We start from the raw sequence: 16,576 nt of genomic DNA, 5'->3' as shown, positions 1-16,576 counted from the left end.
TTTTTAGCTAGCTTTATATCTTTAATGGATGTACATTCCAATACTTTGAGTTGATCAGGCTCATCAGGATATGTCATCTCATTTTCTTTATTTATAATATTGCGCAATTTATTTTTCATTCCTCGTGTTATCACCAGCGATTTCTTAATTTTTTCATCAATATTCTGAGGTATCATTGTTTTTAATATATCGGAGTCTATTTTTATACGTGAAAGTGCATCAGCATTAGTATTATTAATTCCTTTTTTATACACAATTTCAAAATCATAGTCTGATAATTCTAATCTAATTCTTGTCAATTTGGAACTTGGATTCTTATGAGAAAACAATGAGACTAGTGGACGATGATCCGTAACCACTATAAATTTCCTACCGTAAAGATAAGGATGGAAAAATTGAATTCCCCAATGTATACCTAATAATTCCTTTTCAATAACCGGCTTATTTTTCTCATGCTTGTTCAAAGAACGACTCGCATAAGTTATTGGTCTATCGTTTCCTATCTCACCTTGCGATAGTATTGCACCCAAAGCGAAATCAGAAGCATCAGTAGTTAAAATAAAAGGTTTATCGAAATCTGGATACTGTAAAATTGGTGGTGTTATCAACCTATTTTTAAGTGTCTCAAATGCTTTTTGACATTCTTCTGTCCATTCAAATTTAGTATTCTTCTTAGATAATGAATTCAAACATGTAGTTATTTCTGCAAAATTTTTAATGAAACGTCTATAGTAATTACAAAATGCAACGAATCTTCTAACATCATCCGCGTTCTTCGGAACCGGATATTTTGTTATCGCATCATATTTTGAAGGATCTGGTCTAATTCCATTAGGAGTTATCAAGTGACCTAAATAAACTACTTCTGATTTCAAAAAACAACACTTATTAGGGTTTAGTTTCAAATTGTATCTATTCAGCCTATCAAGTACCTTAATGAGATTCTCATTGTGGTGTTTGAAACTACATCCAAAAACTATTATGTCATCAACATAAAGAAATGCTTCAGACTCTAAACCAGATAAAGCTATAGTCAACATGCGTTGAAAACTGTTAGATGATATTTTGAGACCAAAGGGTAATCTCGTATATTGATAATGACCATTGGGTGTTGAAAATGCTGTTAGTGGCCTCGACTTACAATCAAGTTCAATCTGATGAAAAGAACTAGTCATATCTAACGTTGAAAAATATTTCGCTCTACCTAATCTATCCAAAATATCGTCCAAACGAGTTAATGGAAACTTGTCATTAACAATCTTATCATTAAGTTTCCTAAAATCAACAACTAATCTCCATTTCTTCAAATCTGTTTGCCCTTTCTTTGGAACTAATAGCAATGGTGCATTATAAGGACTAACTGACGGTTCAATTACTCTACTCTTCAAAAAATCTTGTACTTGAGCATTTATTTCTTCTTTATGTGCTTGTGGTAATCTATAATTCTTTATATAAACAGGACTTTTGTCTTCTAGGTTAATTTTCTGCTTATAAAAATTGTTCGTCGTTAAATCTTCATCTTCAAGATGGAATGTCGACTGATATTTCTTCAATATAGTTACAATTTCTTTCCTATGACTTTCGCTTAAATCATCCAAATTAATTTTGCTTATTAACCTCTCAAAACGTTCGTCAGTATAACTACCGTGTAAGTAACAATGGTTGACTGTAAGTATATCATAATTGCTCAAAGGAACTGTTTCTAATTTCATATGATCTATCGTCATGTCTTGGTCAGTAACGTTCAGTAATTTGATATGCTTATTTCCATCTTTCGGAATTATAGAATTAGCTAAAAACACACCTTTCGTAATTTCCCTATTTAATACTACTGCGTCTTCTACCAAATTGATGGTAAAAGGTAGAATGATTTCACTCCTCTTTGGCACAACTACCTGATTAATTTTGAAAGAACTATCATGTATAGGAATTGTGATGCTTTCACTATTTAAATTAAAGGTTAGGATATACCTGTCATAATCAACATTACATTTATACTTTGATAGAAAATCTCTACCTAAAATCCCATCTGTACTAAGTGGAATATCATTTGATACTAGCTGGATACTATGTTCAATAACCATACCATTTATATCTATTTTAACTTTAGTTGACCCAAAAGATTTAATAACTTCCCTCGAAATGCCTGTTAGATTGCAGTATTCATCTGGATTTTCCTCATATCGGTACAAAAATTTTTCTTTACATAAAGAAATATCTGCACCTGTATCAATCAAGAAAGTGAGTGGATAATCTACATCTATTATATTCAATCTCACGTAATTTTTGAGGTTAGATGATATACTGAAAATGTTTCTGTTTTTATTGTGTGTTCTCCGAAGACGAAGGTCTTGGGGTCTCCGGAACTTGAAAGTTTCCCTGATCTTGTATCTGGTTAACATTATAATCCCTACTATTGTAGTTATTGTTGTTTCTATTACTGTTGCCATTATTATTATTATTCTTATTCCAGTTGTTATTGTTGTTCCTATTATTTCTTATTATTGTTGTTATTACGTCCATTCTTGTTATAATTTTTGTTGTTTTTATTCCCTTTATTTCGGTTGTAGCCATTATTATCGTTATTGTTACCGTTATTGTTGTTGTATCGTTTGTTATTATTATTGCCGTTATTGTAATATTTCTTTTTACCATGTTTATTATCCCTATTAGCTTGTGCATTATGGTACATCACATCTTTCTGTTTTGTACGAGATACGTATCTTTCTGCAATTCGCAAAGCATCGGCAAATGTCGATACACGACTAGCCTCAATAGTTGAAACAATCTGTTGATCCTGAAGTCCATTCAAGAACGTATTGAATGCTGTCAGGTTATTAGTAGCTATAATTGCATCCCTACATTGCTCACCTAAATCAGAAATTTGAATCTCGTTGAGCTCAGAAACAAGACTTTCTATTTTATTAGCGAAACCTTGCAAATTGTTGTTTCTTTGAGTTAAACCAGACAACTCATTCAAAACAGCATTGGATGACTTTACGGGCTTATAGGCCGTCTTCAAGGCAGATATTAAATCATTGATATTCTTTGGTATTCCTTTCTGTTTAATTCTATTCTGGACCCGACTATCTAACCTTGAGCAAAAAACATATTTAAAGAAGAATTCTTTCTTTTCATTAGGAATTGTTTCGTATACTAACTCTAGGTTAGCAGTGAAACTTTCCAAATCTTCTTTTTTGCCTGTAAAAACCGGTACTAAAGCAACGATAGTCTTTAAATCATTAGTCTCCATCTTGTTTTCTTGTTTTACTGTATCCTTTTCTTTAACCTGTTGAGCTAACTCTGAGTGTTCTAACAACAAACTTAAAACTTTTGCTTTTAACTCGCTAAATCTTGTCTTATATTTAACTGAATCTTCCAATTTTTCCTTTTCTACTAACTCGTTGAAATCCGTCTGTAGGTTTACAATTTCTAATTTCTTTTTCTCTATTGTTTCCCTCGTATAAGGCTTGCCTAATGATTTTTTAGCATTCGACAACAAAATTTCTAACGATTGTAAAACCTTATCCATGGTACCAAATCAGTGATGTGTGAGTGGACTTATTGCTATTACAATTTTACAATATTAATCATTTTTACAATATACGATATTAATCATTAATATATTTTTGAAATTATTGCAACGCGCTTAATCGAGCTTGTTGCTTACGTGTTTGCTTCTTTACATATTTCTTTAAGTACTTAATAATAACCACCAAAGTTATTATTATGCAAACTAATATTAGTACCTCAATGCTAATACTAACGGCTGTTGGTGCATTGGCCGTAGCCTGTATCACCTCGCTTATTTTTGTTTGGGTACTTCCCATAATTATCAAAATATAGTCCTATTTTTCCCTTTTTTTTTGTTTTTATAAACTCATAGTTCTTCCTTTTTTTCTATTTTAATAATATTTTTTTTTTATTTAATTTTTAATAAAGTCATAGGTTTTGTTATTGTTATTTAAAAAAAATATATATAATCTGTTGACCACGAGCGCAACGCGCTTACTGGTCCTAACGTCTGCAGATTGATGCAGCGTTTTATTTATTTTTCTAACTCCTAGTGCTGAGATAGTTCCTCAAGAGGAAATCTATTTCATCGATGCGTATCCAGAGCCTGGAAGTACGTTCCCAGGGAGGTGGCGGATCGGCATTTATTTCACGTGTCAGGAGAGCTCTCTCCTTTTTAAGCCTCCAAGTGTAACCTCCTCTCGTCCTCGGTCTGGTCACCTTCGGGATCTTTATTTCATCCTCATTTGCACTATTTAGCCTGTTTCTTCTTCTATACTCGTCAATCATTAGTGGCTGCGGTCCCGACATCTGTTTTTAATCCACGGCTTGGATCGGACTGCCCGGACAGTATGGCAGTGTCTTCAAAAATGTCTAGCAAGGATCTGCGGCTGATTTTTTTTTTAACTGCGGATAGAACGCAGGAACTGCGGATGGAACGCAGGATACTTGCTGACTAGAGAGCAAGATTTGGCAGGATCGCCATGTAATATGTTACTTTTATGTTTTGTTGGCTTGCTGATAGAGTAAGTTTGATGGATGTCAGCACAAGTCTGACTTCTTTATTTTTCCTTTTCGTATTTATAATAAAATTCTTAATTCTAACAAAAATTCTTAAATCTAGATATCACTCAATACTCTTTTCTGTTAAACAATCAGAAAAGAGTTCTTACAAATCTATTTTACAGTGAAGTATATTTGTATGTGTGTATGTGATATTTTTACACATGTTGTCATGCATTTCATATTTTTATTCATACTCATATTTTGGAATTTCACTCAATCAAATTTACTATTGGGATATTCTTCATTCCCATTGGCCGAACTCTGATTCATTACAATATTATTTGAGTTTCCAATTGGAAACTCTAAACTGTCGCCCAACATATGAGTAAGCATGAAGCAATGAACTTCATATGAGTAGCGCTTTGAAAACAAAGAAACAATGAAAGCAATGAACTCGTTGTGGCACTGACCAACTCAACAAAACAAAATACTGAACATCAAAATGCATGGCAACATAATGTGATGGTGACACACTACAATACACATTTTGTGTATGTGTGTGTATTGTTTTAAATATCTGTCAAATTAATTATAATATATTCAAAATAAAATGAAATGAATATTATTTATTACCGCTTTCGTCTGGAAGTAATTACATACTCTGTTTGGGATGAATCAAACATTTCATGGTATTTCCTACTGGATTTAGGGAAGAAATCATGCCTTTCATTAATTTTTCCCGTTTTTAGTTTGGTTTGAAAAATAAACACAACCACTTGCTGCGTATGTTTTATATAGTTGACAGTCACTACCTACATAGCTGTTTTTTTATAATTTTTTTTTTGTTATAAAAAATTGAAAAAAATATATGACAGAACATATTTTTTCATTTGTTGAATATTGAAATAAAGCAAATATGTATGTATTTTTTAATAAGAATGTGAAATATTTTAAAATTTTTTTAATATTTGGACACATTTATACTCGTTATGAGGGTTAACACTTTGCTACGCCAAAAATGTGCCTCATCGAAATATTGGGTTTAGACCCCATGTTTTTTGGACCAAATCCGTTTCAGACAATTTTGAGTCGATTTACAAATGCCCGTCTAACATTATATTTACCAAGCCTACATCAAGTCTGTAGTTGGCAACCGCCCGCCTTTTCCTTCTGGTACCTACGGATAACCGATTTGATCAACATTAAATCGGAAACCTCTTTGATAATAAAATATAACTTATATGAAGCGAATAATAAAAACCGCGTGTAATTCCGAAAACCTTCACAAACCATAGGCTGAGGGTATATATCTGTCGGCAACACCGACTGACACTTTTTTACTTCTTAAGTTTTTAATTTTATTCCTCGTTTTTTTGTTAGTTTGAGATGAATGGATTCCGTGTACTAGGGTAGTACGGTCGAACAAAACATTTTTTCCGTAGTGGGGAAGTTTAATATTTTTTACGACTCGTTGGAATATTTAGCTCACAGTGACTCAAACAATTTTCAAAATTTTTTAGAAATTCGCTTACGTACAAAAATATTTTAAATGATTGTGAGTGTGAAAATTTTTTTTCATAAAGCACAACCATTAAGAATTTGTCTAATCTTTGGTAAAAACTCATCAAAGTATTATATAGGGATACGATGTTGTAAAAAAGTCATAACCCTAATGTTTACCAATTTTTCAAATTATAAATTTTAATGTTTTTAATATTCACATATACGTACTTTTATTTCAGATATTGGAATACGATGAAAATCAGTATATTAACCTTATTGATCCTATATGGATCAATATACCATGGATATGCGGTAAGCATGCTTTTTTTTGGTTATTGGCTTAACCATATGGCCAATAACCAAAATAATTATATATGGATCAATATAGTCCTGTAGCTCATTTAAAAATTGGACAATCATGCGGTTTTTTTTTAAATTAGTCTATACAGATCTGAGATAGATGATATAAATGATATAGATGTATACATTATTTTGATCAGCTCTCTTTTTATTTGTATATTTTTATTCCAAAACAATTAGATGTAGTGTACTATAGAGATTTAGTGTGAAGATAGACAAATATTGCATGCAATTTTTCCATAAATAACGGTTTTCGTGAAAAACATCGACTTTGAGCTGGCCACATAATTAAAACATCGAGTGATTATTTACTTTACTGCAATTTATTTGAAAATATATATATATATATATATATATATTTATTAAAATAATTATTATTAATTTATTAAATTTAATATTAATGGACATATATATTATTTTTTCAATTATTATAAGAAAAAACACCTCAAGTGTCATTACTCAAATATCTCCAATATTGAAAATTTTACAGCATGTTTTATCAAAAAAAGGTACAAATGTGCCGGGTTATTGATTGTAGTGTTAAATATACTATAACTCTCATAGTAATACTGTGCGTTATCTCGATTTAATTGTAAATCGAACTAAATTTACAATAGAAACTTCAAGCGAGTTTAGTAGACTACAAATTTGTCGTGAGCTCGTTTTAACATACAAAATTTAAACTACTCAATATCTAGATTAGCTCGAAATTCATATTCATATTTACTGTGGCAAATTTTCTATCAATATTTTCATAAAAGTCTCGTTTTAAATTGAATATTCATTATGAATGTATCTCAATTTTCATTCAGCTGCCATATTTTTGGTAGGCAACTATTTTGAATTGTAACATATTTTGTAGCATACTTTAAGGAAAATTAATTATTTTTTTGTTGCAAACCACCATTTTTTAAATGAAATATTTTTATGCATGTGTGACCTAATGGATAACAATTCCAATCAAACTTATGAAAGAATGTAGTGTTTGGCGGGTTATTTGGGATACCATTTGTATTTTGTTTTTGCAAAATAGTCAGGCTTAATCCCAGTTTGTTGTTTTTATAAAAAACAACTATTTATTAGTGGGGAATGTACGGCGTTGTCCGCCGAGGGGTAAGGCAGGGAAGACTATAGCTTCGGATCTCGCCAGTGATCCTCATCAGTTCCCTTAGTTTTTTGTTGGGATATTCTCCCCAGAAGCTATTAATAGCTTCTTTACAAAAAATCTTTCAAACCCAAATGTCTCTTGTGACAATTCGAAGTTCTTACGTTACCAGCGATACGACCCCAATGAGAAGTTCGTTTCGTTGGCGCCTGACTTCGTGGTCAACAAGGCATTTACAGACAACTACAATACATTTCCCACTGCTATGTGTCGTCACTTTGTGACGAATGCGTTGTTGTAACGTTGTTGTTAGTATTGCTAGTTAAAGCAATAAACCAAACAGTATGACCGTGCCTCGTCTACAACTTCAGTAGTGAAACTATAGTCTTCCCTGCCTTACCCCTCGGCGGACAATGCCATACATTCCCCACTAATAAATAGTTGTTTTTTATAAAAACAACAAACTGGGATTAAGCCTGACTATTTTGCAAAAACTTATGAAAGAATTTGAAAAAAAAACACTACATTGCATGTTCTGGAAGAAAATATTTTCTATCTATGTATCTTTTTGTAATGACAGTATACCAATGTTTCCATTATCTATTATTAAACATTTTTATCCATTATTAAACATTTTTCAGCATTTGTATTCAAAAAAAGGTACAGATGTACCCGGTTATTGACCGTAGGGTTAAATCGAATTTATAAACTTGTAAAGGTGGAAAATAACAAATATTGTTAACAAAATTTATAAAATCTAGGATAAATATATTAATCTTAGTAAGAAATATATTAAATAAAATTGTTCTACTTTTGCCACAAACTGTCATTGATTTTTGTTTTGGTTTGAGTCACTTCATTTGTCTATGGTAGCAATGGATCGCTCTGCAACTACTTCATTGCACCTGCCAAAAAAACTGCCTTTGAAGTCCGCAACCATTCTCAAATTTTAATTTCGACCATTTTTAAAATTAGCATATATTTATTTGAAGGTTTAAATTCACAGAACAAGTACACCTAAGTCTGTTTTTACACGGTCTTTTTGTACACGGTTTTGATATAACACGGTTTGAAAATTGAATATTTTTAATTTTTGTAGACGATTTTATTCCATTTAGCACGATTTGAAATTTTATGTACTTCTTTTTTTTTGTCAAATTTAATTTTTGCGAAGTATGTTCATATCACAAAAAAAGTATTTATTTGAAAGAAAAAAGTCTGAAACCATCAATAGTATCGATAGTTTGCGAACACTAGCTTAAAGATTTAAGTGAATTCCCCTTTAGCGCGTACAAACAATTTTTACTGGTCAAAGCAAATGTGAATAGCACTAATTTAGGGGAATTCCCTTTATGTATAAGATCAATGTCTTTTTTTACACGGCTCCTTCTGGAACCAATCTACCGTGTAAAAACAGACTTAGGTGTATACACGTGTACTTTTTATTTTAACCATGTGTGTATATATTAATACATATTTATTTTAGATAAAAATAAAACGTAGCATTAACTTGTCGGCATCATATGCCCTTATCCCCGATGCACGCCTATCAGAAGATATAACACCATATGGGTATGAAATAGATTTGCGTCCCAATATTGACGATAATTCGTTTTCGGGACATGTAAAAATTAACTTACGTTGGGGCGTACCTACCCGAAAAATTTCTTTACATGCACACTATGATTTACAAATAATAGAGCGATCTATACGGCTCTCCAAAATAACTTCGAATAATGGGTAAGGTAATTTATTGAAATTTTCATTTTTCGCCAATTTACTGTGTTTCTTTTATAAGCAGTAGCGATCCAACGTTTGAGAACATACCAATACTTCGGGGCGATCGCTTGCCAAAGAAAACTGTATTTGTTGTCTATCTGAAGGATACCTTAAAGGAATGTCCTCACTGTGAATTAAGCATGGACTTTGAAGGCGGAATTTGGAATACTAACGATGGCATGTTCAAAGGTTCATACATCACTTCAGATAAAAGAGAACATTTTTATCTGGCTACTTTTATGAGGCCGAATAATGCTCGCAGACTATTTCCCTGCTTAGATGAACCTGGATTCAAGGTATGTTTTACTGTGCATACTTGCATAATTAATTTAAAATATAAATATATAATTTTCACACAAGGATTAAACAACAGTGAGCATCATATACCAGATTACTTGTCTTTACTATTGTAGTTGATTTATTGTTGAAAATTGAACATTATGACCCGTCGTAATAAAACCAGTAATATAATCGTTAATAGGTTCCATTCAATGTATCTATTTCGAGGCCAAGGAACTATATCACCCTATTTAATACCCCTCTACTTCGGACCGAAGAACTGTAAGTATTTATAAATTATACATTTACGTATTTTATTTCTATCTCCATGATTGATTTACTTTGGGAGTGTCAATTTGGCGGAACCGCCAATTAATGCTTAATGTGTCTGTCCGTCTGCTCAAATCGTTTTGTATTATTGCAATAAATCTTTTATCTATATATTACATATATATATATATATATATTAAAATTAGCTAGTAGCTATACTATACCTTGAAATAATTATACCATGTACAGTGGCGAGCAGAAACGAGTACATGTTTGGACACTTTCTACGTCATAAAAATAAAACTAAAAAAGCTAATTCAAAAATGTTGGTTGCATTTTATTGGGTATTTTGTACTTAACAAAACAACCTAAATTTAAAAATCTAACTCTTTAAAATGACTAAGAAAAAATAAAGAAAACGAGATCAATCCCAATGTACTCACTTTTGTACGACTGCAATTTTTTAATAATGTGCAGAAAAGGAATGTAAAATCACGTTTTTTAATCTGTTTTTTGGTTTTCATTAGTTTTTTAAGAAAATATATAAGTTTTACATCATTTAAATCCCGTTTACTAAAAAATTTACAAGGTTTTGAACAAAAATCAAATAAATAACTAATAATAATAAATCAATAAGAAATATATATAATAACCACTGAAGAGGCCATTCGGAAAAAGCTGAAAAATCTGTTCTACCCTGAAAATTGCAAAGGGACTTAAATTGTGTCAATTATTGGTCATATAGGTACAAAAACGGTGTTCCGTTGTTACCAAACCTGAAATTAGAGGTCGTACGCCGCTTATAAGTTGTGTGGACCAACGTCTAATGATAAGGGAAATGTAATTTGATAAGTTTTAACACCAAAATAGGCTTCGTAAGTACTCGTCAAACCTGTTAGTCATTGAACGGTGTGAAGAGCCCTTCCCGACATGGAATATAACAGCATTAAAAAAGACTAAAAACCTGTATTATAGGTAAAAACTGCAAAATAAGGGTAAGGACTTTTTAACTAGACCAAAAGTTGAACTGTGGTCGACTGGAAACGTGTGATCGGGTCCGACGAATCCAAATTCAACCGTTTTCAATCCGACGATAAGCATTTTTGGTGATGAAAAATAATTCAAAGGCCCAATGTGAAACACGGTTAAGGTATTGCCATGGTATGCGTAGGCTTTAATTTTGGGCCCTGGACCGATGTTAAAAAATTGACAATATAATAATGAAAGAAGTCCATTTAGATCATTGAAAATCATATCAGTCAGTTTAGGTAGCTAAGTACGCCTATTCTGTAGAAGAAGTTATTATGTGCATGACGGTGATCAAAGATATACGTCAAAATTCGTGAGAGAATTTCTTCGTGAGCAAAATTTTGAATTAACACTGTGGTCAGGACAAAGTTTCGACGTCAATCCGAACGATAATTTGGGGCCAATCGCAGAAAGAGAGGTGAGACAGTACCAATCAGCCCCTAATAATTTAGACGAACTTTGACAGTGGATCTGAGTAGAGATAAGTAAATCGACTTTCGACTAATCGATTATTCGACTCTTTGTATTGAAAAGTCAAAAAGTCGAAGTCGACTTTTGATCTTTGAGAAAATCGTAAAGTCGACTATTTAAGATCGATTTTCAATTTTCTTCATAAATACTTGGTTTATTATCACAAAGCCGAAATTGCCCAAAAACTACACATTCCAGCACATTATTTCATCTGTTGACAACAATTCCTATAAATAATTAAATTTTTAGTCGATTTTGCTTTAGTTGGTAAAAGTCGATAATCGATTTTGAACAGGTTTGACAAAATCGAAAAGTCGACTTTTTAGTCAAAGGCAAAAATTTAAAAGTCTAAAAATCTACTTTTTGGTCTGTGGCGAAAATCGAAAAGTTTAAAAGTCGACTTTTGGAAGAATAATTCCAATGAAATTGTACTAAAATTGGTTGAAAATATGCCAAATTTCATAAATCATACATTAAAAATATAAAACTACGGTATAATTAATACAAACATTCGAATTCTGCAAATTTGTTCAAAAGTGCTAAAGTGAGTACATTGGAGTTGATTTACTTTTCTCTGTTTTTTCCTTAGAAATTAAAGAGTTAAATTCTTTAACTTTAGGTTGATTTGTTAGGTACAAAATACGTTATAAAAAACAACCAACATTTTTCAATTTGCTTTTATATTTTTATGGCGTAAAAAGTGTCCACTGTACAAACATGTACTCATTTCTGCTCGTCACTGTATATATAGATTTGTAAGTATTAATTTGTTTCGTTTCATTGTTCTACTTACAGGAAAGCTGATTCGGATTATGTCCTGGATTATTTTGAAATCACTCCACCAATGTCTACATTTACCTTTGGCTTTGTGATGACTACGTTGGATAAATATGAACCCAAAAATAACAACAATAATATACCTAAAATAAATATTTGGGCAACGAAAGATTTACAGAATGATTTGGAAGTAAGAATACACAAATTTGATTTGTATATAATATGTATTGACACTTCACATATGTATGGATATATGTATACATCGAAGTATGACTAATTTCAAATCTACAGTCGTAATCGCTTATAAGGGACCGGCGAATTTGGTACTTATAAATGCTATTAATAAAATTTGGATGATTCATGCTATTTATAGTAATGTTTAGATATATATTTTGCTGTTTTGATAGAAAGAATGCAAAATGTGTATTTCGTAGAAATTAAAGAATTAGGAACAATGTAGGGCCGAAATTCGGTACTTTTGGATTTCGTCGTTATAGCCGATATGTCGTTATAAACGATGTCAGTAGAATAAGGATGTATGGTTTAACATACAAAGGATTAGCCAAAAGTCATTAAAATGGTCAAAAACTCATTAAAGTATCAAATTACAGTAAACAAATCGTCTGTCCGTCCGTGTATGTGTGAACACGTGCGCTTTTGTTTACAAATAGTGTGTGTGTGTGATCCTCCGTTCTGAGTATGGCAATTTATGTATGTGCGTGTGTGTGTGTGTGATCCTCCGTTCTGAGTATGGCAAAGTATGTGTTTGTGTGTGTGTCTCCGTTCCCAAACTGTGTTGATCGACGTGTGTGGGCGCGCTCTTGACCTTGAGTATGGCAATGTGTGTGCGTGTGTGTGTGTGTGTCCGTTCGGTTTAAGAATATTAGGGATGGCAAACTATGTGGGCATGCGCGGAGCTTACCGAAATGTTTACAAGGGGAAGGGGGAACAGATATGTGGAACAAAATATAGGGAATAACAACAACAACAGCATGGTTAGCGATAGAAATGGTCAGGGGCATGAAGAGACAGACGCAGTTATGTTTATTTCTGATCGTATCAATACCAATGTGTTTATGTTAAATCGAGCATTGTTGAGTGTTGGGCATGCGTGGAAAGGGTGGCAAATATGTGGCAAGGGGAAGGGGGAACAGATATGTGGAACAAACTATAGGGAAAAACATACAACAACATGGTCAGCGATAGAAATGGTCAGAGGCATGAAGAGATAGACGCAGTTATGTTTATTTCTGATCATATCAATACCAATGTGTTTATGTTAAATCGAGTGTCGTTGACTGTTGGGCATGCGTGGAAAGGGCGGCAAATATGTGGCAAGGGGAAAGGGGGGGGGACAAATATGGGAAACAAACTATACGGACTATAGGGAAAAACATACAACAACATGGTCAGCGATAGAAATGGTCAGTGGCATGAAGAGATAGACGCAGTTATGTTTATTTCTGATCATATCAATACCAATGTGTATATGTTAAATCGAGTGTCGTTGACTGTTGGGCATGCGTGGAAAGGGCGGCAAATATGTGACAAGGGGAAAGGGGCGACAAATATGGGAAACAAACTATAAAAAGCATAATGAATTTCGCAATGTTATGCAACTGTGATTAGGAGTGAAAAGGGAAGAGGCAGGAACAAATATGTGTTTGCGAAATGTTTGGATGCAAAAGGAAACAGGGAGAGGAATATGTACGCCCTAGCTTTGAGTTTGATGTTTATTTCTGATCATATTAATACCAATGTGTTTATGTTAAATCGAGTGTCGTTGAGTGTTGGGCATGCGTGGAAAGGGCGGCAAATATGTGGCAAGGGGAAAGGGGGGACAAATATGGGAAACAAACTATACGGACTATAGGGAAAAACATACAACAACATGGTCAGCGATAGAAATGGTCAGAGGCATGAAGAGACAGACGCAGTTATGTTTATTTCTGATCGTATCAATACCAATGTGTTTATGTTAAATCGAGCATTGTTGAGTGTTGGGCATGCGTGGAAAGGGTGGCAAATATGTGGCAAGGGGAAGGGGGAACAGATATGTGGAACAAACTATAGGGAATAACAACAACATATATTCAAAGCAATATATATGGGTTATAGGGTGCAACAACAACATGCCTGCATCAATTGTAGGATACAAGAGGAAAGGGGGAGGGGGATATGTACGCCCAACACTTGTTGATAAGAACTATTGGGCACAAATATGTGACACAGCATAATGAATTTCCCAATCTTAAGCAACTATGACAATGAGTGAAAAGGGAAGAGGCAGGAACAAATATGTGTTTACGAAATGTTTGGGTACAAGAGGAAAAGGGGAGAGGAATATGTACGCTCCTCGTTTGACGATACTCATGTTTATATTAATACCAATGTGTTTATGTTAAATCGAGCATCTTTGGATGTTGGGCATGCGTGGAGCTAACCGAAACATTTACAGGGGAAAGGGGGACAAATATGGCAAACAATCTTTACGGATAATAGGGAACAACAACAACATGCATGCATCGATAAAATGGTCAGTCAGTATGATTTTAGAGACTGATGAATGCCAAAACCGAACCACAACATTATGAATTTAGCACTCTTATGGAGCTATGACACGAAGGGCATGGGGAAGAGGCAGGAACAAATTGACAATCGACATTCGGAATGTTTGGTTTCAAGAGGAAAAGAGCATAATGTGTTTAGCTCCACTCCTCTTTTCATCTATTTTTAATGTGTCAATGAACTTTAGGTAACACCAAGATTAGCAGCAATGCAATTAAACAACTGAAATATTAAAAGGAAAACGAAACGGAAAACGGATTAAGATGAAAAGGGAAATATATATTTTCCTATATTCAGGGAAACTTTTAATAAATTTAAATGTTTGTGCAAAGACAAAGAAACCATAAAAGACTTGAAAAAATAGTTTATGAAAACACATGTAGGGAGATTCAAATCAGAGATTTGCACTTAAAATATAAATTTGCACTTAAATAAATCAGAGATTTGCACTTAAAATATAAATTTGCATTTTATATGCTTGCGATGTTGTGGTTAAAACGCTTAACATTGTTCGCTGATATATCATAACAACAGAAAAAACGCCATCTATTGCAGTTTGTCGACGTATGAGTTGCCGTATATTTATACTTTTATGTCTTTGGTTTATGTTGGGTTAGCAGACCCACTTATTAAATATGTATAGCAAATGGCTCAGCCTGTAGATAACGAGGATTAACTCTAATATTAAAGGAATCTGTGTTTGAGAATTATGTTATGGAAATAAGAGAGTTTTTTACTGTGTAGAAGTACTTTCTGTAAAACCAAAAAGAGGTCAGAGACTAACAAAGTGAACAAAAGTGAATACGCTGTGCGAAATTTCATCGTCCATGATATTTTTTAGTATCATGGACTATGAAAATGTACACAAAATGTACACTTTTATATATTGTGATATACAAGAATTGTAAGAAATTAGTTTACATAATTTTTCGATGTGTAGAAAAATGATGATTGGGTATTAAACAGTGGTTACCCGGCCTCATCCTCACAAATTATTTAGTTGAAAAGGAATATATATATATATATATATATATATTATATATATTATTTTTAATATGTGGTATGATATATATGAGCATTTATTTGACATATATGCAATGGAATTGACAATTTAAACCCACTGTTAACGAAATTCCGTACAAAGTAAATGTACAATAAACTACATTTTGTACGTTATATATTTTCGTATTTTGTCCTCTTTATTGTTAATTTAATTTGAACAAAGAAGAAAAAATTTGGTGGCAAGACTTTGTTAAAATGAGTTTTCATTATTTGAGAAAAAAATTTAAAAAACGACAAAAACGGAAGCACGAAGCAATATTCGTAGTTGCCTATTTAAATATATAGTCCTGCATACTATTGAGAATTTTGTCCCCTTGCGATTTTATTTGGTTTTTTTTAAGTTTAAACTTTCATTGGACGGAATTCTATGCATTGTGATCGGATGACTCTAAAATTTATATATTCACATATTTCTTTCTAATCATTTACTAAAAGTAAAATTGTGGAATGTAATGCTTATGAAAAGGATTTTGCGTAGAAGATGATAAAGGAAAACCTCATATATGTATTAATTATTTCCTATAAGAAACATCTAATGTATAAACTAATATAGAGCAAAGGATTATCACTGCAGACATTGGGTGCATACTTTAGGGGTAAATAAAAATGTATCAAACATATATGCGACAAATATAATTTTTTGTTTTCTCGCTTTCTTAGGTAGCAATTTCAATGTTTTCATAGGAATTGCACCTAATAAGCCAAAAAATTATTTATAATTTTAATGCCTATTAATATTCATTATAAATTAAAATAAAAATCATCAGCTGTAATTTAAACTTGCGTTTATAGAATTATTATATAAAAACCCATTCCATGTTCATAATTAATATTATGAACGTAAAACTGTCAAAA

At 32.4% G+C, this 16,576-nt stretch overlaps 1 protein-coding gene and 1 long non-coding RNA gene across 2 annotated transcripts in view; one reads left to right on the top strand and one right to left on the bottom strand.

Annotated features, from left to right (window-relative positions):
* Positions 1–3,914: 3,914 nt before the first annotated feature.
* On the bottom strand, positions 3,915–4,651 carry LOC133327782 (uncharacterized). Its single transcript, XR_009754270.1, has 2 exons — positions 4,167–4,651; positions 3,915–4,056 (listed from the first exon to the last, which is right to left on the bottom strand). It is a non-coding gene; the product is annotated as an uncharacterized LOC133327782 (long non-coding RNA).
* A 4,330-nt stretch (positions 4,652–8,981) lies between these two features.
* LOC133327784 (aminopeptidase N) overlaps positions 8,982–16,576 on the top strand; it is a gene marked incomplete at its 5' end in the record, with an annotated part of 36,449 nt that continues 28,854 nt past the window's right edge. The window contains 4 exon segments of the mRNA XM_061536321.1: positions 8,982–9,244; positions 9,315–9,561; positions 9,747–9,826; positions 12,110–12,281. Of these exon segments, the coding sequence (XP_061392305.1) occupies positions 8,982–9,244; positions 9,315–9,561; positions 9,747–9,826; positions 12,110–12,281 (762 nt within the window).

Source organism: Musca vetustissima, unplaced genomic scaffold, assembly GCF_032173495.1.
Source record: "Musca vetustissima isolate MV318-11 ecotype Yass unplaced genomic scaffold, APGP_CSIRO_Mvet_v1 utg33277, whole genome shotgun sequence".
Taxonomy (NCBI): Eukaryota; Metazoa; Arthropoda; class Insecta; order Diptera; family Muscidae; genus Musca; species Musca vetustissima.
This window is presented reverse-complemented; position numbering and strand designations above follow the sequence as displayed.